Source organism: Lygodium microphyllum, chromosome 10 (assembly GCF_053477565.2).
Source record: "Lygodium microphyllum isolate KBCC chromosome 10, Lygodium_microphyllum_v1.1.10, whole genome shotgun sequence".
Taxonomy (NCBI): domain Eukaryota; kingdom Viridiplantae; phylum Streptophyta; class Polypodiopsida; order Schizaeales; family Lygodiaceae; genus Lygodium; species Lygodium microphyllum.
In genome coordinates this window covers 53,175,054-53,198,425 of record NC_141144.1, presented here as the reverse complement: position 1 = coordinate 53,198,425, position 23,372 = coordinate 53,175,054, and the positions used below count along the sequence as shown (strand labels likewise).

The 23,372-nt window shown below is 39.5% G+C and overlaps 1 protein-coding gene across 3 annotated transcripts in view; it reads right to left on the bottom strand.

Moving 5' to 3' along the window:
• The window catches only part of LOC148030001 (uncharacterized), a 160,035-nt gene that overhangs the window by 7,311 nt on the left and 129,352 nt on the right, over window positions 1–23,372 (bottom strand). The window contains exons 3-4 of one of the 3 annotated variants that reach the window (XM_087687186.1): window positions 3,770–4,022; window positions 3,570–3,637 (exon numbers count right to left, since the gene is read on the bottom strand). In XM_087687186.1, the coding sequence (XP_087543312.1) occupies window positions 4,017–4,022 (6 nt within the window). In that variant the 3' untranslated portion in view covers window positions 3,570–3,637; window positions 3,770–4,016. Of the gene's footprint in view, window positions 1–3,569; window positions 3,638–3,769; window positions 4,023–7,527; window positions 7,590–23,372 lie in introns of those variants that run through there. The other 2 variants (XM_087687187.1, XM_087687185.1) reach the window with 2 other exon arrangements.

The window sequence follows — 23,372 nt, the reverse complement described above, 5'->3', positions numbered from 1 at the left end:
GTAAGTGGGTACTTTGGGGCTGTCATTAGGCATAGAAGAGCCTCGAAAACCACCTCCATATGGAGCTGATCGTGAAGGAATGTGGGGAGGTCCAACACCTTGCTGAAAATGCTCATTCTTATGGTACTTTCTTGCATACCTCTCAGCCAGTTCGATTGCATCAAACAGTGTAGTGGGTTTTTGGGCCATGACATCAGCTGATAAACTCGGTTCCAACCCATAGATGTACTTGTGCAATTTAGCACTTTGGTCATTTACGACGATCTTTCCAAACTCATCACTGATGCTTTCCACATACACGGTCAAGTTCATGTATTGATTGGTGTAGTCACGTATAGCGAGGTTACGTTGGTAAAGAGTGTACCATCTTCTTGCCAACCGTTATTTTTCCATAGAGGACACAAAAACTTGGACCATATGCATTTTGAAACCTTCCCAATCAATGAAGTGTTGATTCTCTCGATTGATATAGCGCCACCAACTGTGGGCAAAACCTTCCAAGTGGAGAGAAGCAAAAAGTATTTTCTGTTCATCAGTGCGGGGGTAGATGTTGAAGTAGGACTCCAACTTGGACGTCCATTCTTCCAAGTCAGATGGTGAGGGGGATTGCCCATTGTACTTTGTGAGAATGATCTTGTCACACAAATCATAGGGGCCATGCTGCCCATGAAATCCTTGTTGTCTGTGCATCCCGTGGTGGCCATACATGCCCTGCTTTCCATACATCCCTTGTGGTGCATTTAGCCCATGTTGTCCATTATAGCCATGCTATCCACAATTGCCAGGCTAGCCCTTTGTACCATATTTTCCTTGATGGGGCTGATTCATATGTGGTGCATGGGGGCTCCTAGGTAGGGGAAGGCCTCAAGTAAATGTTGCCGGCATGGTGGATAGGGGAATTCAATAGGGGATCATCATGCATGTGAGAGGGTTCCCCGATCTCATAAGTAGAAGGGGAAATTCCCTTAGCGCCAAGTATACCCTATGGTCCATGCGATGGTTCCTGATGTGGAGGGCGTCTAGACTCATGTCTAGAGTCATTGGTCTTCTCTTAGGATGAAGCAGTCGCTAATTGAGCAACAAGAGTAGTGAGGTGTTCCAAGGTCTATTGGTTCTTTGAGTTTGAGATGGCCATGTGCTCAATCGCTTCATCAAACTTAGAGATCATCTTGCGGTGGTTGGTGACTATATCATTGTGGCGTTCCATATGGCGGAGCTCATGTTGATAGAGGGTGTGATTAAGAAGGGTATACGGGTCTGTCTCAGGCATGTCCTCCTGCATATCACCATGGTAATCTTGCACTGAGCTTGGTTCCTCATTCATGGAGGTCCGAGAGTCTCTAATCTTCCTCTGGAGTTCCTCTTGGGCCTTGCTTTTGCCTTTTTGGCCAGCCATCTGGATGCAGTTCATAGGACCTTCTGTCAGTAAAAAGGGCATAACTCTTAGTAGGAAACTTCGATTGCCAAGGTTTTGGGCTCAAGTCGGAGGGAACAATGGCCTCTTCAAGATAATATATTAACCTTTATGAGAGAAAATGATCAGAATTTTCTATACGGGTTTTACAGTGGCTGTCTTGGAGTGGTCTGCAACTTGTCCACAGTGACCCTAGTGCACAAAAATGGGCATAACTTTCACAACATAACTCCGATTGGGGAGATTTTTTATTCAAAATGGAGGGGACAAAGCCCTCTTCAAGATGAGCTATAGGGTTTACCCCGACTTTCAGGACAAAATCTTTTGCAATTGGATATTTGTGATAGTCCTACAGGACTGTGGCCAAAAACACTATCTATCCCTTAGTGCCAATGTCTGACATGGATAGAGCATAGATCAAGAGGCCTGATCTGACACCTCAATAGCATCTTGAGCATACTAAGCATAATCCTGAGCATTATAGCATAACCATCAACTCTTCCATTCATGCATAAGTACATTCACTGCCATACATCTCCATTGACTTTCCTCTCCTAAACAAGCAAAAAATAAAGTGATTTAAACATTAAACAAGCAAAAGGGAGAGGGAGAGAGAGAATGCACTCTCCCTCCTTCTCCTTCTCTTTCTCTTTCTCTCCCTCTCTCATTTCCTCCCCCTCCCTCTCCCTCTCCCTCTCCCTCTATTTCTCTTTCTCTTTCTCTTTCTCTTTCTCTCCCTCTCCTCAAGTGGCATACATGGGTGCCATTATCATTGCGGGGTATTCAAGAGGGATCATTGAGGTAGGGAAGTGTGGCTTATGGAAGTACCTACACCTGCAAACAAGCATTGGGCTCTGGATCACGAGGAGGTGGAAAAAGTCTCGCCCGGGCTGGGTTGTGTACCCCTTTAGGGTCTTAAGTGGTAAGGGAGGGTCACCTCTCTTTTGTCTTACCACCTTGCTTGGCATCGGTCTTTTTCCTCAGCCGGAGTATACATGTAAGACATTTTTAATTAGCAATCAGTATGAGATGCATTGGAAAAAAGACGTTGGGCCTTTTCATGAGATGCAAGGAATGATGAGGGTTGGGGTAGGGGTTACCTTGGCAGTCCAGTGACTCACTGGCTAATTTACAATGGCTAATATTCTTCCAAGATCATAAGACAAAGTAGGGGTTAATGTCAGCCATTACAATAAAATCCCGAGAAGAGGTATGATGCTTGTATACAATCTTGAATCTCTCCAAAAATGGATTAAGCTCAGCAAGTGGCTAAATTGAGAGATTAAGATCAAAGTGGCATACCTTTCTAATGCTTGTGATGACTGTTGAAGCCCAAATCGTCATGATGCCGCTTGCTCCATTGATGAAGTCCGGTTGTTTGTTGTGCATCCGTGGAAGAGTGCTTCAGGCTTTGAGTGCTCTTGCTGATGAAGAAGGTTCCCAAGCTTATCCCTGAGCTTGAGCTTCAAGGATGGGAAGCTTCAAGTGAAGCTTTCATGGCTGCCCGCAAAGCTCCCATGCATGCTGAGCTCAGTGGCTTGCTCCGAGCAAGAGGAATCCTTCACGGGCTGAAGGGGTTGTGGGGTTGAGCTCTCAAGGTCAGAGGAAGCTTCATTCAGGGGAATCCATGGCTGTCCCAAATTGTTTCAAACAGTCCTAGCTGCTGTCCACCATGGGAGCTGATTCCCGGAAGCAAGGATGCCAAAGGGGGAAGACCAAGGAGCTAGAATAGTGCTCTGGAGTGGCAGGGAGGGGAGGGAAACAAGGGGGGAAGTGGCAAGAGGGCTCGGGGGAGCAAGACAGCCAGCGCAAAATGTGCTGCAAATTGCGGGGCTGTCTTGTAGGCCTCCTGGACAGCAAATTCCCCCAGTCCACCTCTTGATCAGGAGCTTGGGGGATCATGGAAGAGGTCACGGGGCTGGTTGATGTCGGGGAGGAAGGTCAAGTTTCTTGGGGCTTTTTTGGGGCTGGCAGCCATGGCAGCTTGCAGGAGAAGAGAGAGAAAGAGGGCCGAGGCAAAAAGTGATTGAGGTTTTGCCCTCCTCCAACTCTTGGGACTCTAAACTTGGCCTGGAACCCTTAAAATTTGCATGAAAAGAAGTGACGACCTGCTATTTTAACCATTTTACCTCTAGATATGTCTGAGTCTCCAGCCATAGCTCCTGCTTGCTCCAAAAAGCTAAAGTTAACTGCAGTCTTTCTTGATGTACTTGTACCTGTAAGCTGCTAGCTCAATGATCCCGGTAAAGGTATATGAGTCCTAATGTATACAAAGACATCAAAGAGACATTATGATTTTTAGATTACTATTTTATTATTTGAGATACTTTCTATTTTATCATTTGAGATGCTTACCGATGTGCTCTGATGGTATCTCCAGTTAAAGAAGTGCCTGCTCCTAGAGGCAGCTAAGTCAACGTACCCTCTCCAAGCTGCATAGGCTGTAATGACCTACCCAATATCTCCATGGTAGTCTCCAGTGCTCCATTTGACAACTCCTCATACTCTGCTATGGTCACTCACAGGTCATCACATGACAGTCTAGTAGCTTGCAGCGTAGACTTTCTGGTGACTAGCCTTGCTCTACAGCCACGGTCATTCATCATGCCTGCAAATTAAAACAACCATTAGTTAAATATAAAATACATTGCTTTCTTTTGTTAAAATTAACAACCAAGTAGAAAATAGGTATTTGGTTGCTAAAAAAGCTCTACATGAAGCCTCATTACAAAAATAAACTTGTGAAACTAATAAACAAAAAAATAAATAATCCCAATGGGCCAACAATCATTCACCAATCACTGCCCAAGCATCACATGAGTTAGGCAGATATCCCTCTTTCCATACTTGAAGAAAGTTGTATGAAACCTATGAAACCCATTTGAGCTCTCATTGATCAAGGGGTGGTGAGCTACATGCCCCAACATGACCAAGGGGTGGATACCTTGCCATCCTTAATATGAGGATGTTTTGATGCTATAGCCCCTCATTCACTAATTCTCAAGCTTTGGCTATGGTTTCTTGTCTTGTATTCATGGTGTATTTTACTTAGTAATATTAAACATGTTAACGCTATGGCTTCAACAATAACTTCTTATATTTCTTGGCATGAGATATTTCTTTATTTCAGTCTCCCATCAAAGGCTTCTTCTTCCTTGAAGGGATTATAAGCTTTTAAAACCCTAGGCCCATGATCACAGTCATGGACAATAGTAAGAATTTACAAATTTCTTAAAGAATTTCATGGGGCTTTTACTCCACTAAGCTCTAGGAATCTTCCTCAAACCTCAAGTATTTTAACTTACACTTAGCCAGTCTTTACACTTGAAGTTTCATTTCAACCTAGATATGGACTAAATAGGGATGCTATGTATTTTCTTAAAATTTTGGCCAAATCTGGACGTGATTTTGGCTAATCTTACCTAAATGATTTTATATGAAGCCTCAACAATAAATATTGGTTGAAGATTGAAGCTTCTTGCCAAGATTCATGGCATTCTTTTTTCTTGAACTCTTGGGGATAGAAGGGTACTTTCAAATTTTCTTGAAATTTTGGTCAATGTTGGCTCTATTCAAGGGGCTTTTGGCATTATTGGAATCTTGAAAATGAGAATTAACCTCAACATCAACCTATTTACCAAGATTGAATCACTTCTTCAACATTCCAAGCATCCGTCTTGTGAATGTATGGAGAGTAGTAGAGCTTAAAGCCTATCAAGTTTTTGGATTCTTCATCATCATTGTAGCTTTTTTAAATCTTGGGATAACTTCTTGGACTAGCATAAATAATTATTCAACAAGAATAAAGACTCCTATTTCATTCAAAGGAAATATTGGTCTCTAGAAGGTTTATTCAAAAGGGGCAAGCACTTGGGCTCTTTTCTTTTGTCCACATAGTAGGGAATGGTCAAATATTTGAAGTTTATGAAGATTCAAGTTTCTACATGTAGTATGGGCACTTTATCAATAAGCCTTGAAGGATGCAATGTCATCATGGACTCTACATTGTTTCTTGGACTTCCATAGGTTGAGATGGAATATACTCAATGTACCACAGTCAATTGACTCATTTACAAATATCACATTAGAGGATTTGGATGAAATGTGGAGTTCTTGTAGGTTCTACAAGTGCTTGAGTAGTTTTTGCACTTATTCTAAGTGTTTCCTAAGTTCCCATTGGTAAGGGATGGGATTTACAGGTCTAAACAAGCTCATAACAAGGCAAAACAAGGTGATGCTTTACTGTGTTAAGTTTTGGTAAATCTATTATGGAATTGGATATTTGTAGTCTAACATAAAACTAATGCATTTAAGTTAAAGAAGACTTCATATTATTTGAGTTGAGCCAACAAACACCTCATTTGTATAATTAGTTCTCAAGTTGTGAGGTGAATTTGTGGCTATAGGTCATTATGGATAGCACGTAGGGAAATACTTCCTAGGATAATTCTATACTATCATGTATGCATTGAATTGAGCTTTAAGGATGGATAAATTGGATGCTTGGCTTGAATGTAATGAGAATTATTAATGAGCTGACTATAGCACCTATTGCGATGTAATGAGAATTATTAATGAGCTGACTATAGCACCTATTGCCATGTAATGAGAATTATTAATGAGCTAACTGCAGCTCCTATTGCCTACAGTCTTGACAACAAGGCAAACTCTGCTAGGAGAAGAACGTGCTCATCTTTGATCTTGGTGGTTGTACTTTTGAAGTCTCTCTGTGGATTAATGAAGAAGGCATTTTTAAAATAAAAGCAATTGCTGGTGAAGCTTGCCCTACAAAAGCTACTACAACAATGAGGTGGTGGACATATTCTACTCCTAAATTAGCATTGGTATGTAGCCAAAGGAAGATGTGGTTATAAATTGGCTATGAATTAGTAAAGATACAAAAAAAAGTTGATGAAGATGCTCCAATTCCAAGAAACTCGCGTCAAATACTTGAATTCACATGGTATCATAATCTCATCCATATGTAACGTGAGATCCTTACCTTGTTTGACTAAATTCTCTATATATGTGAGCCCATAAAGTAATCCATTAGGCTTTCCTTGAAGTTTGATATAAGAGGGATCTTTAAGTTTTTCTCTTCTAGAGTCTGATTGCTAAATTTTATGATCTCTTAGAAGATGATGTTCTAGTTAATCTTAAAAGGATGGAGTAGAACTAAGAAAGCTACTTATGTTGAATTGAGTTTGGAGAGAGTATCTTTATACTCATCTTTTGGATCTATGGTGTCTCTATCTATATTTTGTAGATGCTATATCACATTGCTCTGCCTGCTCAAATAGAGTAAGGCAAAAAGGTTGGTCTTTCTATGTGCTTGAAATACATGTCATGGGATTTGAAAATCCAAGAAGGATGTTTGGGGTTGACCTAAGCTTTGAAATGTAACCCATGTCCATTCACCAAAGATAGTGTTGATCATGTAAGATGCCCAACCGAGCTTGAAATGGAGCCAATGATATAGTTGCTTGTAATCTGCAAACACTTGTAGAGTTGTGGAGGTTCTAATGCTTGGAGATTATTAGGTTCTCCTCATACCTTGCCACATACAACTTCACACTCACTTCAAGCTATCTGTTGTCAAGATCATTTGAATGGCACTCCCATCCACATGAGAACATGCTTGCCTACCCATGCAAGTTGTCATATGGAGCAAAGCTATAGGTGCTCAAGCAAGAAGACAACTTGATACTTGTAGGGTTCAAGGAGATCTTGAGATACATGAAAGCTTGCCCATCCAATGTCTTGGTAATAGCATGGAAGCTCACATTATGGTCTTCTAGAAATTAAAATATGCACATGATCGTCACCTTTAGCAATTTGGAAAGGGAATAGAGAATAGTCCCAATCCCATTTAGGTACTCTTCAACTTGGTCACATAATACAAGTTGCATTCAATCCACCATTTTGCAATCACTTCCTATTAGAAAGAAAAGTTTTGAAGTCTAGGCCAAAGGATGTGAGAATAGTATGCCATAGCAACATAGAAAGCATAATGGAAAATATCATCTTTGAGCAAGTGAGCATGATGGACAATGGGGGGGGGGGGAGAGAGAGAGAGAGAGAGAGAGAGAGAGAGAGAGAGAGATAGAACTTACATTCCTATGCAAGCAGGCAATGGTTCGAATCTCATTGATTACCCTTGCTCTCGGTCTCCTTACTTTGATCATAAAAAATGAGAGAAACATTCAGCTTTTTGTTTTAGAGTGGGGCGTTTCTTAAGTGATGGAGAACAGTGTACACACGTCGCAAAAGACATCACTTTTTGTAGCTGATGGTAGTTCCTAAGCGACAAATGTCATTGCCTAAACAACGCGCAAATTTAAAAATTTTCATGCTATCACTTAAAAGACGGTTACGTCGCGTTAGCGAATGAAAGCCGTTATTGCTTAAGGGACGCGCGATTATTTTACTCCCTCGCTAGTGTCCCCGTGGCTAGTAGTGCAACCATATTTAACACTTATGATGATTTAAAGAATGCCTTTTCATTTTGATTCTATAAGAATAAAACACAATTGATGTATTAGAAATAAATCAATTAAGCATAATAGAATGTTGGTGAAAAATTATGTGCAACACTTTAAAATCTATTAAATAGGATAAATGTTAATAACAAACTATCACTAGTTATGAAAACTTGTTATTTCTCTCTGAGGGTTCACTATATACATATCCTATATATCACATGTGTTCAAGGCCTATTTATAAATATCCTTATCTTTGAATTTTTCTTGAATAAAACATGATCCTTTTTTATTCATATGTAGAAACCTTTTATATAACATCTTTTGTATGTAAAAAATGTAAAAAATTGGTTTTATTAGAATCCCTTATTTTGAACTCACATGATACATACATATACTCATATGTGATCCCCTTGAGTTATTTCTTGAAGGCGTTGAGTACTAAGCTCTCAAGGGCAATCATAAATGTGGAGTTAGGACAGCAATAAAATTGGATGCTTTGATTGACACAGTAGTACATGTGAAAAATCAACTTGTTTTTGGATGTTCCCATAAAAAGAAAGATGTAGAATTTGATTTTAAATGTGATATGGATAGTGTTTTGAAAGATGATGAGAAGTTTGAAGATGAAATTGAACCTTTAGATTCAAAATCTCATTCACATTTTAATGATAAATACAAAAAGAATAAGAAAAAGAAGCATACCAAGGAATCAAAAGGTAAGAAGTCCTTCAATAAAACCTCTAACTCAAAATCCTCTTCCAAAAAAAAACTACCAATAAATTGGTTTGACGAATGATAGCCAAACAATTAAAATCCCTATGAGTCTATAAGATGGACGTAGAAGAAAGTTTGCTAAATTTGTAATAAAACTGGCCATGAATCTAATATTTGTTTATATGATCCTAAGTAAGAAATACATAGCCGCACCTACTAGAGTTTAACAATCAACAATAGGTCATCAAGTTGTTATAGAAAATAGCACCTAAAGGGTAGGGGACCCTAAATTTTTTGAAACACACTAGACCTTGAAGGCAAATCAAGGGGTCTAAAGAGCTTGGCACTAGTGCAAAGTCTAAGGACATAGTCTAAGGACATTTTATGGGGCCCCAATGTGAATTGTGGATTAGTCATAGAGCTAAGAGAGAAATGCTAATAGTGAAGAACCATAGTAAAGGATACTCTTTAGGAGAACCTCATCTATAGCTACTAGCTCGAGTCATTGTAGTTCTCAGAAACCTACCTAAGGAAGAAGCAAAGATGTTAGGATTTAAAGGTATGAAAATATGCAAATACATTTCCACTACAAGGATATGGGGTAATTTGGTTTGAGAAAAAAAATATACTCTGAGAAAAAAAAAGTGCACGAAACCTCAGTGTGGCATTTTTCCGCAAAGAGTTTGAGAGATAGCGAAAGAGAGAGCAAAAGAGATCGTGGCTTTGGGAGGTAGAGGGAGAGAAAGAGAGTGAAGGAGAGCTTCTCACCGCCATTGCCATCATTTGCGAAGAAGAGGAGGAAGTGCACAAAGGAAGAAGAGGGACCGTCGGCGAAGAGGAGACAAAGAATCCATCCTTGGGCCTTTGTGGTGAGTACATTGCGCTTCCTCTTGGCTTGTTCTTGTTCTTTCTTCTTTTCTTTTGTTTGTTTTTCTTGAGAATGAGGTGTATTGAGGGAGATAGAGAGGAAATGAGAGAGAGAGAGAGAGAGAGAGAGAGAGAGAGAGAGAGAGAGAGAGAGAGAGAGAGAGAGAAGAAGAAAGGAAAGGGGAGAGAGAGAGAGAGAGAGAGAGAGAGAGAGAGAAGAAGAAAGGAAAGGGGAGAGAGAGAGAGAGAGAGAAGAAGAAAGGAAAGGGAAGAGAGAGAGAGAGAAAGAGAGAATAAACATGAAAGATAACAAAGAAAGAGAGTGAGAGGGAGAGGGTGAGAGGAGAATGAGTGAGAAAACACGAGGGGGTGGAGAGAAATAAAGAGAGAAAGAGAGACAAAGAAAGAGAAGAGGGAGACAACATAAAAGGAAGAGCACAAAGAGAGGTGGATAAATTGTGTTAGGTTAGTTAGAAAACTAAAGCTACTCTTCGAGGGAAGGGAGTGTTTAAATTGCCCATGGATTTTTTATACAGCAAAGTGGTCTTGGCTAGCCAAGAGAATTCAATTAAAAATTTGAAATGCTAGATTAGATCAATTTAGGAATGATCGAATGTCAACTATCCTAGTGTGTCATCCTAGATCCATCAATCAATGTTATTTTAGGGAGACCTAAGTTGAGACTATACCTTATTAATAAAGTGGTTGATGCATATTACTTCCCTCATTTCTCACTCTCTTTAAACTAATGCAATGTTCTAGTCAAGTTTGAGAGATGATAGCAAAGTCCATTAAAAATCTAAAATGCTAGATTAGGTCAAATTAGGAATGATCGAATGTCAACTTTCCTAGTGTGTCATCCTAGATCCACAAATAAATGTTATTTTAGGGGGACTTGAATTGAGATTATACCTTATTAATAAAGTGGTTGATGCATATTACTCCCCTCATTTCTCATCTCTTTAAACCAATGCAATGTTCTACTTAAGTTTGAGAGATGATAGCAAAGTAGCTATCTTAAGCTAATATTAGATAACCATGAAAGGAGACTATAGTCACGATTAAGGCTTGCTTTAGATTGATCCTTGTGGGGTTGAGGTGGAACTTTCCCTACAAGGTAGACTTAAGTAGTTTGAGATAATGCAGTTTGATTATTACAAGGGAGTTTTGAGCGGAACTTATATTGATTACCTCTTGATAAATTTGTGCCATTAGCATTTGGTGGATAGACATGTTACAAATATAGATATGCACCTAGATATGAGTAGAGTCTCTAGATTTGCAAGGCCATGCACTCTCTAGAATTTGGATGAAAAGGAATCAATTTGTGCACATCTTAGATTCACTTTATGATCTTTCTACATTATGAAAGGTGTTGGATATAGACTAGCATATATTGCTTTATCAATGCCGATCATCTTCCCTATATTAGAACCAACCTTAAGTAGATATAGTGGATAGAAAATTTAAAAGTTTTTTAATGTTTATTTTGAAGAAATCTATGGTTAACCATCTATTAATGTATCTAATTTCCATGTATCTAAAGTTTTTATGTGTTGTAAACTAAGACGTTTCAGTTTGACGTTAATTTTATTGAGTTATAATAGAAGAAATCCCTTCTCAAACTTATTAAAAAAGAAAAAGAGAATGAGAAAAAAAAAAGTTGGTTGTTGTAACATAAACAAAATGGAAAACGATGATAGTGGTGATGTTCAAGATCGCAAAGCGTATCTTAATCAGTGTGTCCAGTGTCGCTTGTCTATAGAACACGTATGATGCTTCAGTGAGTTCCAATTGGAGATAATTAATTAGGTGATCTCAGACTTTGAGCAAATGGTAAGAAAAATGTGTATCAATCATGCCTTATATTCACAAATTAATTGAATATCATATACAAAAATATTAAACGTGGTCATAAAATTTATACAAGGAGGTGACGTCTCATCCCAAGGAGGAATGCACCTATTGTGGCCTGTTAGAAGAGTTCGTGGTCATGGGATGGATGGAGTGCCTAAGCCAATCCACCACTTGGAAGGCATAACCCAGTCTATACTGTCAATACCAGAGGAGACAAGTAGCCTTTTAGATTTTTCTCCAATCTTTGAGTCTGAGATGGAGGCAATGATCAATGCATTGATGCCCATGGATGCTGAGACATTTGTTCCACTAAGAGAAAAAGTATCCATACCATTATAGGATGGGTACCGAGTATCTTACCTGTAGATGTGCTTGCACTCCTAAGTGTGCAAGCAACATACGGGTGGAGCAATATGATAGTGACCGAGTTGTTCAGGTACATTCTAGGTACGCTTTGTTGATTTCTTTTACATACCATTATTTTTAAAAAACATGTTTTTTCAAGGAGTTTTATGATTTACTTTTAGGTTGCTAAAGTATCATATATTACCACTTGGAAATACCATGACTGAGTCTCGTGATGATGCATGATATATTTTATGAAAGCTTGGCATGGACTACAACAACATCCATACATTTGTTAACAATTGCGTGCTCTTTTGAGGAGAGTACAGGACTATGGAGACATGTTCAAAGTGTGGTGCTCATAGGTATCGACAAGACTTGCAAGGGCAAACCATACCTTAGAAAGTTCTTAGACACTTTCCATGTATCACCCGTATACGCCACATGTTTTGTACGTCGGGCATGGCGAGCTTGACAACATGGCATGTGTAGAGTAGATCCACAGATGGAGTCCAACGAATATCAATGGATTCATGCGCATGGAGCCACATTGACTCTACCTTTCTAGGCTTTGCACGAGAGCCAATGAATCTTTGGCTCGGTCTTGCTATGGAGGGCGTGAACCCATTCGGTCTCTGCTCAACTTCTTACGGTGTGTGGCATGTAGTCCTTGTTAACTACAATATCCCACCAAAGAAAGGACACCTAATCCTTAGCTTACTTATTCTTGGTCGCTACAAAGTCAAGAATATGAACGTCTATTTCCTCTATCCATTAGTCGATGAGCTTAAGATTTTGTGGGAGGAGGGGGTTATCATGGAAGATATGAGCAATCTCAATGGTCGACAGTTGCAAATATATGAGCCATTCTCATGTGAACCATGCATGAGAAGGGTTGTGTTCTCATTGGTTATATATATCATACCTCATTTAAGTTTGTGTTCACTAAATAGGGGTATTGGGATAGGTTTGCTTACCTCAGGTTATCATGCATGTCCATTGTGTGAGCCACAGTTAGACTCTCGAAGGTCACGAACCATGAAGAAGGTGGTATATCAAGGAAATGCCTCTTTCTTGTGCCAAAGGGTCATGAACTGAGGGAAGGTTTTCTTGGATAACCTCCAACACGAATGAATGCCCAAAGTTGGTATGAGTTAAAAATGGTCCACATGGAGTCACATCCAAATAGAATGTGATGGTTCTCAGTTTTCTATGAGTTGTCATATTGGAACCACTTGTTGGATCCCATGCATATTTTCAAGAATGTGGGAAGCTTACTATGGGACCACATCACAAGAAAAAGAGACACTGCAGGGGCAAGAATGGATTTGAAGGAGGTAGGCAAGATGGAGATGCTTTGGCCATAGTCGTGGCCATAGTCGACTGCTAATGGTCGCTTGCAACTACCTCATGCCCCTTGGGTTTTATCCACTAAATAAGAGTGCATTATGAAGAAAATTATTAGGTCTATCCGCACTTTGACAGATATGATGCGTTCTCTCATATCTACTTTTTTTAAAGATGATCAAATATCAGGGCTCAAATGCAATGATTGGTATAAGATATGTAAGGTTTGTACTTGCCTTGATTGTAAGTGGTCTAGGTATTTTTCTATTTGAAGTCTAATCGTGTTCATAATGCTTCTTTATTTGTGTGGCAATTTGTACTACTAATTGCGGTCGCAAGATACCTCACTCTAGAAATACGCGGGGCGATCTATAGGTTGTAAAATTTAATGCAATGGATCTCATAGAAGGAGATCAAGACATCCTCTATTAAATCCGCAAGGCAAGGAGCAGTGGAGATGGTCTGTCTCTTTGAGAAGTACCTGCCCACTAGCATGCTCACGATACAAATCCACCTCTTGGTGCATCTTGTAGATGAAGTGGAGATTGCGGAACTTGTCCATATGCGATGGATGTTATTCTTGGAGTGCTTCATGAAAACCCTAAAAGGCTTTGTACAACAACGAGCTCGTTCAGAAGGTAGCATGGTTGAAGGTTTGTTGGTGTCCGAGGCATTAGTGCATATCTCACAGTGACTACCAATGGTGGATTCAGACAATATTATGCTATGGTCATTGAAGGATGATGATAGACTGACCAGAGATGTGGTGGTTGGAAATGGCATAGAAAAAAGGATGGATGCTACAATGGAGAAGAAAGTGAATCATTTTTGTATGTTGCACCATGCATCCATGGAGATGTGACTCGCTAGGTATGAGCAAGCCAAGAAAATCGGGAAGAAGCACGATTGTAATTTCAACATAGTACGCACCATCAACCAATTTGATATCTTGAGGGTATGGAGGAGATTCTATGGTTTATGTCTATATGATGTGTACATGGAGCTTTGATCACAACCTCTCGTGAAGGGGTGGAGGTCTCTACTTATGAGGAGTTGGAATTCTCGATGGGATGTAGTCCAAAGGTGACATGTTTTATAAGTTGTCGTATCTAGATTTTATATGTGATAACTAATCTAACTATTTCAATGTATAGTATAAAATATACAGTGTGACATGGTTGCATGGACAATATTTTTGCGTCGAGCGCATCGACAAAATACGCTCCACAACATATTGTGATATTGTGGCAAAGTTTGAGTACAAGAGCTCATGGCGAGGCCATAGATCCAAACACTATTCTAGATGAGATGGAGTATTTTGGAAACCTGAAAAGTGTTATCTCAGTGGATTACCATAGCTTCTCCATGATCATATTCGATGTTCAGTGGTTCAAAGTGGTATTGGAAGGAGCTAGAGCAACCGTTCGACGAGGTCCATTTGGATTTCTCATAAAAGATTTTGAAAAAATATAGACATATCTGCAAAACTTGTTTATCTTATCGACCCATTGTGAATAGATACATGAATTGTTTTTTTAAATTTTACTTATGACACAGATATGTCACAAATGTTGAATCTCTCTTGTATGTGATTTTGAACAAGTAATTTTCTATCCAAACCCTTGACAAACTCAATGGTGGTATGCTGTGCCTTCAGCTCCTCAAAGTGCGAGAGTGTATGATGAAAGCAATGTTCCAAGCATAGATGAGGGCAGTATGTAGATGGAGGGGTCAATATTGCAAGGGGTAGAGGTCAAAGATGGCTAGGAGCATGTAGAGGAGGAAAAATTGGGTAATGATGATAGAAAGATAGGAGGCCAAGAATTATTTGAGAATAAGGTGGACTCATTCTTTTGTGGTGACCCGTCTATCGACCTTTTAGTGTTAACGGAGTTGTGCCATGAGATTGACATGGGACCATAGGCTATGTCATACTTCTAGCATCCACCTACTCAATTTATTGATAAATCACTTATAAGGGTACTCTAGAATATGTATTTTAAGTAACAAAAATTTTTAAAATTTTTTAAAGAGTTATATTACCATGTTTTGCTTAAATCTTTATATTGATTATGCTAACATCACTTTCTATTTGTACAGGTGACCTTTAACGATATTTGGAGAGCACGATGAGTCAAGGGATGAGTGATCAGGAGTTGCAAGAGATATTCACATGTATGTCTCCTAATCAGATGGCTCAATTTAGAGATATGACAGACCAGGAGCTGTCTCAGACACCATCAAGCCATTTTGGTAGATCTACTTTGGCACGCTCTGATGCTTTGGGTTCCACTAGACGAGGTCGATACTCTTGACTGGGCCTAGATGGAGGGAGTGGTTCTGGGAGATGCTGCGGAGACATGGATGCAGTGAGCTTGTGGTCAAGACGGCTTGAGATATAGATGCTACTCCTCGCTCTTATGCATGCTCAAAAGAGGGTGGCTCAAGTGGTTGTTATGGAGGCACTGATGTAGTGTCTCCATTTTGTTATTCTGGTGGAGTTGCATCACATGTAGGATTTGTCACACTTGTGGGGACATCTACCCTAGTGGCTTTAGCAATCGTCCACAGGTGGCACCCCTATGGGCTACTCCAAGAGATACCAACCGCGTAAGTATACCAGATGTACAAGGATCTTTAGGTTATACCTAGTAGCATGGTCCTAGGTAGGAGAGGACACATCTTAGATATACCCCAGAGGGATATGGATACATTATAGATGACACAATAGTTGTCGTGATTATGAATGATGAGGGGAGGAGGTTGATGTCTCGTATAAGAGAGTTGAGCCAAGAAGTTTTTTAGCACAACGTCTTGGACCATTGGAAGAACTTATTTAAGGGGAGTAAGGACTACATAGTAGCATCCTTGCATGAGGAGTTTCTGATACCCACAATGATAGAGAGATTTTCCATAGGCTGGATGATGGAGTGTATGCATGCGTACATATTAAGCAAATGATCGGACGCACGCAAGGCACTTAAGAGTAGCATCTCAAAGCCCAAGTGGCTAGATGCAAATAATTGGTGGAGACTCCAAGAGGAGGCTACAAATTCTCTAAGACATTGGAGACAGCAGCAAGAGGTAGTGAAGGCACGACTGGAGGCATGACTAGAGGTAGGGATAGTCCCTCATCTTAAGAGTAGTGGTCACATGACTTATCTCAAGGACTTTGTAAGTTTTTCTTTTTTTCTTCTCACTTTATTTTTTGCAATATCGCTTATACTGAGACAATTATGTTTCTAACAATTGTATTTTGTTTTCTTTGTAGCACTTCATTACAAACCACAATCCCACTGGCCTAGAGACTCGATATGTAGAGAACACAATATTAGTAAGTTTGGGAATCTCCCAATTCCCATTTTTTGAATACTAAAAAGGTGGCACACGGATAACATGCCCATAAGTTTCTCAAAACTATATGATGTAACCTATCATTGGAAAGCGCTTGAAAAATGGAATCTATTGAGCTATAGAGCGCTCAATTTGGAGTCATAGTGTTCAAGTTATGACAAATCCAAAGATTTGACCACGTGTCCCAAACTTATGGGAAATTCCCATATTCTCCAATATGGTGTTAGAGAGACATGGTCTCACTGCATTAATCGATAGATAGTATGCAAGCGATGGTCAAGTAAGTCACTTATCTTTCTTATTTGTAGTTACTATTTTTATTAAAATGAATTATGTATGGTGGACTAATGTATAGTTGTTTTTTTCCAAACTTGGTTCGATACTCCTTTGCGTCAAGACGAGCTTTCAAATTGGCGAGGATCTATAGCTCGCACGTGGATTCGTGGAGTGCAAATTCTCTTCCTTTTTGGTCTTGTGATTTATGTAGATATCTTCTATGTACTATGCTATTATCATCCTTTGTATCTTACCATGATTCCATGAGTTTTCATCAGCAATGTTGTATTTATTCTATGTATCAATCTTGTGGGTTCAAGTACATTTTGTGCTCATTTTGATGACCATTGCACACTTAACATGTAATCCATTTGTAGAATATAAATACAACATATAGTGCTACAAGTTGCCCTGCCACAAATCTTTTTTTCTCTATAACTGTCACTTTTAACATCGTAAATTTACTATACGCATTGCTATTGGCGTCGCAAACCGTCGCTATTGGTATCGATATTTGTATCGATTTTGTAGCGCACATACCCATACTGAACAAAATTAGAGAGAGAGAGGGATAAAGGTTAGGCAAGAAGGCTGGCAACCATGCTCCCTATTCATTTCATTATCTTCCACAGTCAACTGTTTACAGACACATGAAACATACAAAAATAAGGTAACCTATATGTAACCATAGTTGAATCAGTGCGACCCAACCGTATTCAACACTCCCCCTCAAGCTCAAGTGTGATACTTCACTCCAAGTAGCTCTCTAAAATAATGACTTGGTAAAGATATCTACAACTTAGTCTTTTGTCCTCACATGGAGAAAATGAATGTCACCTGCAATCACTTTTTCTCTGATAAAGTAATAGTGTACCTCAATGTGCTTAGTCCTAGCACGATAGATAGGATTACTAGCTAGGAGCACACTACTCATGTTGTAACAATAGAGTGTGACAGGCCTGACTTCCTACATGCCCAAATCATCAAGAAGCTTCATAAGCCATGCTGCCTCACATGCAGCTAGTGTAGCATCTCTATACTCTACCTCAGTACTAGAGAGTGCAACTATAGGTTACTTCTTATTGCTCCAGCTAACCAACTACTATCAAGGGAAAATGCATAGCCACTAGTAGATCTCTTATCATAGGCACTTCCTGCCCAATCAACGTCTATATATCTTGTAAGCTCCAAAGGCTTACCATGCTCATAGAATAGACTATAATTTGATGTAGCCTTCACATATCTCAAGATCCTCCTCACTGCATCCGACTGAGGCCCATAGGCTTCTGCATGAATTGGCTAATCAATCCAACTGAATAGCTAAGGTCCGATCTAGTAATGGTAAGGTAAATTAGGCTATCCACCATTTGTCTATACATAGTGACATTCTCAATCTCATGCCCAACATCTGCAAGTAGCTTAACATTTTGCTCCAATGGAGTGCTCAAAGACTTGCAATCCAACATACCATACTTGGTTAACATGCCTTGTGCATATTGCTTTTGCAACAACCAAGTACCATGAGGTGTAGAAACAACCTCAATCCCAAGGAAATACTTAAGTTCACCCAAATCTTTGACCTGAAATTCAGCATGTAACAAAGCCTTGATCTCTCCAATTCCCGTGACATCATCACCTATAATGATCAAGTCATCCACATAGATGACTAATATCACATAAACAACCCTTGTCTTCTTTGTGAATAGGCTATGATCAACCTTGCCCATAGTGAAACCAAGTTTCTGTAAGCATGCACTTATCTTAGCATTCCAAGATCTAGGTGCTTGCTTCAACCCATACAATGATTTCTTCAATCTATACATGTGTAAGAAAATTTGGATGTACATAGTCCTCGGGCTGATCCATGTATCCTCAACCAAATCACCATTGAGAAAAGCATTCTTCACATCTATCTAATATATACTCCATCCTATAGATGCTGCCAATGCAATCATTGTTCTCACGGTTGTCATTTTAGCAATGGGACTAAATGTCTCCTCATAATCAAGACCATATTGTTATGCATACCCTTTTGCCACAAGTCTTAGGTTGTATCTTTCCAATGTATCATCTAATTTGCACTTCACCTTGTATACCCATTTGCAACCAATAGGCGCTTTTCCTTCAAGAAAAACAACCAAATCCCAAGTGTCATTTTCAGCCAACGTTGAACATTCCTCATCCATTGACTTACACCAATGATCATCCAAAATATCTTCAAAAAAATTTGTGGGTTGCTTGAAGCTAGTGACTTTTGCCATATATGCATAGTGCCTCATTGTGTAGCCACTATATATAAGCCTATCCACATGCTTCCTGACTCTTTCTGAGATCTCCTCAACTAGGTGCTATATGAGACTCTCCTTTGTCATGAGGTGGTATGTATCTATGTCTCACACCAGGAGTCACAACTGATGGAATACCAAACTCACTATCTAAGCTGTCAGTGCTAGTTGAATCATAACCACAAGTCACTGGCCCTCTAGCATCATCAAGTTTTCCTTTTCCTTTATTAACATTTCTCCCCCTCACTGACATACATGTGTTAGTGGACAAAGATGCTAAAGTCCTCAATCTACCTATCCAAGGACTAACGAATATAGTAGCATCTTTAGAAGGCCCAAAAATTTCTAAACTCTCATTTGTACCTGCATGTGCACAAGCCTCCTAACAAACATCATCATCATTCATCAATATGGTCTTCTTCTCATGCCATGAGTTCAGTTCATCAAATACTACATCTCTTGAGACCAATGTCTCATGAGTAGAAGGATTGTAGCATTTGTAAGCCTTCCTATCTTGTGCATACCTAATAAAGATGGCATTTTCTGCCTTTGGGTCAAGCTTCTTCCTTTTCTCATTTGTTACATGTACATATACCAAATATCTAAATATCTTAGGATGATTAATGCTAGGCTTTATCCCATAAAGTATCTCATGAGGAGTCACCTCATGTATCGCTCTTGTTGGTGTATGATTCATGACATACACAACAGTCATTGCAGCCTCTACCCAATATGCGTTTGGTAGGCTATTCTCATTCAACATGGCTCTAGCCAATTCCATGATCACCTTGTTTTTCCTTTTTTCCACACCATTTTGTTGTGGTGTGTACCTGCATGTCAATTGTCTCTTTATCCCATGGGCTGCCAAGAAGTGATCAAAGTATTTAGAGACATATTCTCCAGCACTATTAGATCTCAAGCATGAGATGTAGCAAGCCATTTCTTTCTCCACATGTCTCTTGAAGTCTTGAAGAGCATCCATGACATCACTCTTGCCCTTTAGCACATACAACCGTGTGTACCTACTATAGCCATCTATGAATGACACATAGTAATGTGATTCCCCAAGAGATGCATTCTGTGAGGGTCCCCATACATCAAAATGTACAAGCTGTAATGGTCTAGTAGTAGTGCTTACATGCCCCTTACATGCCTCATAAATGGAAGCCTTGATGGCTTCCCAAATTGACATGATTAACATGCATGTTCCAATTCCACATGCTTGAACTTAGGGAGTCCAATTACAACTTGCTTATGCTGCATATTCTTTAGCTTTTGAACATTAACATGACCAATCCTTTTATGCTATATCTCAATGTCCTTTATTGTAGCATTGTCATGTGAGTACATAGTAGCATTTAATGCTAAAAGTTTTGTATCCAAAGTAAACATCTTGCCATTTCTTTTGTCTTTAGCAATGAGTTTGCATCCTTGACCATACTCTTCAATATAGCATTCATCTCTATTGAATCTAACTTGTAGTTTCTGTTCAGCCATTTGTCCCACAGAAAGTAAGTTTTTGGTTATGGAGGATACATGTAACACGTTATAGAAACTCTTTTTCTTGTCACCATGCATCATCAAGGGAACAATACATGTATGCTTAATGTCATGCTACATATCATCCCCTATGCAAACATATCCACGAGCACCTTGTATGAATGTGTCAAACCACTCTCTATCAGAAGTCATGTGGTTAGATGCCCCTGAGCCTATATACCATACATAATATATTTTGTCTTGTGTAGGCAACCCTTTCTTCACATGTTGCATAGCAAACAACCTATCATCCTCCTGCATACCACTAGAAGAGGCATAATTACCATGTTGCCTCCCTCTTACTCTCTAATCATTATGCTTATTGTAGCAATCTTTAGCTACATGCCCATATTTGCCACAATAGTGACAATCCTTATTTGCATTTGATAGCTGTCCATGGCTCATTTGGGACTGCTGCCAAGTGTCTCTTCCTCTAGATGATTCACCCCCTCTTCCATGAGCATTTGAGGCACCTCTATTTGCTTGAGGTTGCCTATTTTTTCCTCTAGTACTTTGCTATCCACAGGCTGCATATGTATTTCCAACCCCTCTTCCTCTAAATTTTGACCTTCCTCTTCCACCTCTACCCCTTTGATTTGAGTAGAACACATTGTCCCTACTATTTTTAGATCCACTGAAGCTTGTATTGAGTCCAAGATTCACTTCTTCATGCAAAAGAAGTGCCAAAAGTTCATCAAATTTAGGCTGCTCCTGACGCACTGAAATAGAAGTATCAAACAACTTGTACTCCTCTCCAAGTCCATGGAGGGTAGTGGCCACCAAATCATCATCCTGAACTTCAGCTCCAATTGAGCCTAGTTGTTCTACAATGGTTCTAATTTTACTCACATAGTCTTCAATAGACCTTCAATTCCTAGATATGTGGCTAAATTTTTGCTTCAATTGTGTCTCGTGCACGAGTAATGATCCGAGAAAATCACAAAAAAATGTTTGTCTAACAGTTTGTTAAATTTTTATATATTTGGATGTTTGAAATAAAGAAGATGGTGGGAACACCCTCTTAGGAAATCCAAGAAATCACTGGATGGAAATATTTCATGGACCGATTTACCAAGGGAGGGTGAAGAGTAAAGAACAATGGAGAAAGGTGAAGGGAAAATGTGTAATGTGAAAAGAAAAGACATGAAATTGATTTGGAGCCATCCAAAGGGCATGTGAGGCTCATAATGTCATGGCTTTGGAGCCTTATAATAATTCAAACAAATGGGATCCTTCTTGGAAGCATTAGTGGAAGAAAAATCAGGCACCTGATTTTGTAAGATTTTCTAAAAATACTTCCACTCTGATCCAAAAAAACTTTTCAATATAAAAGTTGTAGCGCGTGAGCTGAAGTTTTGGGTCGGTTTTTTTAAATAAATTTTTGGAGCTACGAGTCGGGAGATATGGCCAAAATGGTGGACGCCAACTTTTTCCAACTACGGTGGAGAACACCTCCCAATTTTATACACACACACACATACTTTTCCACACTTAATACTTCCATAAAACATCATTTATTAGACTTCTCCTCTCTCTCAAGCTAATAAACCATTAGAATTCCCCTCCTAAATCACCCTCAAATCATTCTTAATTGTAGTAGTAATGTATGAATTCTCACTACTCTCTCTCCATTATTGCTAGATATGATCTTATTTTATGAAGATTCTCTATATATTTTTATAGGAGAGCTCTTGGACTCAAGCTATGGCGGGGAGAATGGAGAAAAATCACCTATAATGGAACCAGATTAAGTACAAAATTGGTCAATAAAATATCTAGATGGAGCTTTCGCATTGGTGGAACTGCCTTAATGCAGCTTTGGTGGTGTTAATTCCTATTCTATCTTAACCTCCTCCCTAACAATCCTCAAGGCCTATAGAAAGAGGCATTCTCCTTTGTAATTTGCAAGAGAGATCCAAGAGGCATTCTTCAGCCCTATTGAGCCTTCCCCATTCTCTCTCATGAGCTTATGCAGTTCATTCCCTTCCTATAGCTTATGCATGCTCTACAGTGTAATAAGCCCATGCTATTGGTGTCCATATTGTGTATATTGGTTATGTCTTGAGGGTTCTTCATCTCTTGTTCCCTCTTAAGTTTTATTGATTCATCTATTTTTTGTGGTTCTCTCTCTCTCTCTCTCTCTCTCTCTCTCCCCGTCTTAGTTTTCCTCTCTTCTCTCTCACAAGCTCCTCTCCCTCTTGCATAGCGTCCTAGTCCGCTCTTCCATGACTAGGTGGTGCCCTTACCTCATTCACTTTGTGGAAGAAGGGAGTTTAGCATAGTATAGAGATTGCCATACCGAATTTCCTTCGTCATAAATTGGTGCCCCCGCGCTGAGGACATTCTCATCCACAATTCTCTACCTCCTTATGCGGGATGATACAACACATAGTGGTGGATCCTCTACAACAAATGCTCCAAGTGGCTCTTCTCCAATACCTTCACCAACTCTTTTTGAAGCTGGTCGATGTCCATGACTCCCACAATGGTCTCCCAAGGAAGCCCAAGAAAGGAAGTATGCCTATCGGATGATGGCACGTATGCGGGTAAAATGTGTTCACCTTAGAAATTCCATTCTCTCACAACGGAAAAAATCATGTTGCCATCAATTGCTAGGTTCTTGTAATTGTAGTGAGTGCTTTGCAAACAAAGTAAAGGCCCTTTCGGGAGGTCCTCGTCTCCAAATCATCAAATTCCTCTCTCTCTCTCTGGCCTAATCCACATCAAAGTAGGACAACTATGCATAAACGGTGTGGAGTTTTGTAGAGGTGCAAAGTATGGAGACTACCTTTAACTGTTGCTAGCTCGAAGGTTGGGTGTGGTTAAAAAGGTGGCCATCACACCTTATGAAATATATGTCATTGAGGATGGACACACTAAGGCAAGAACAAT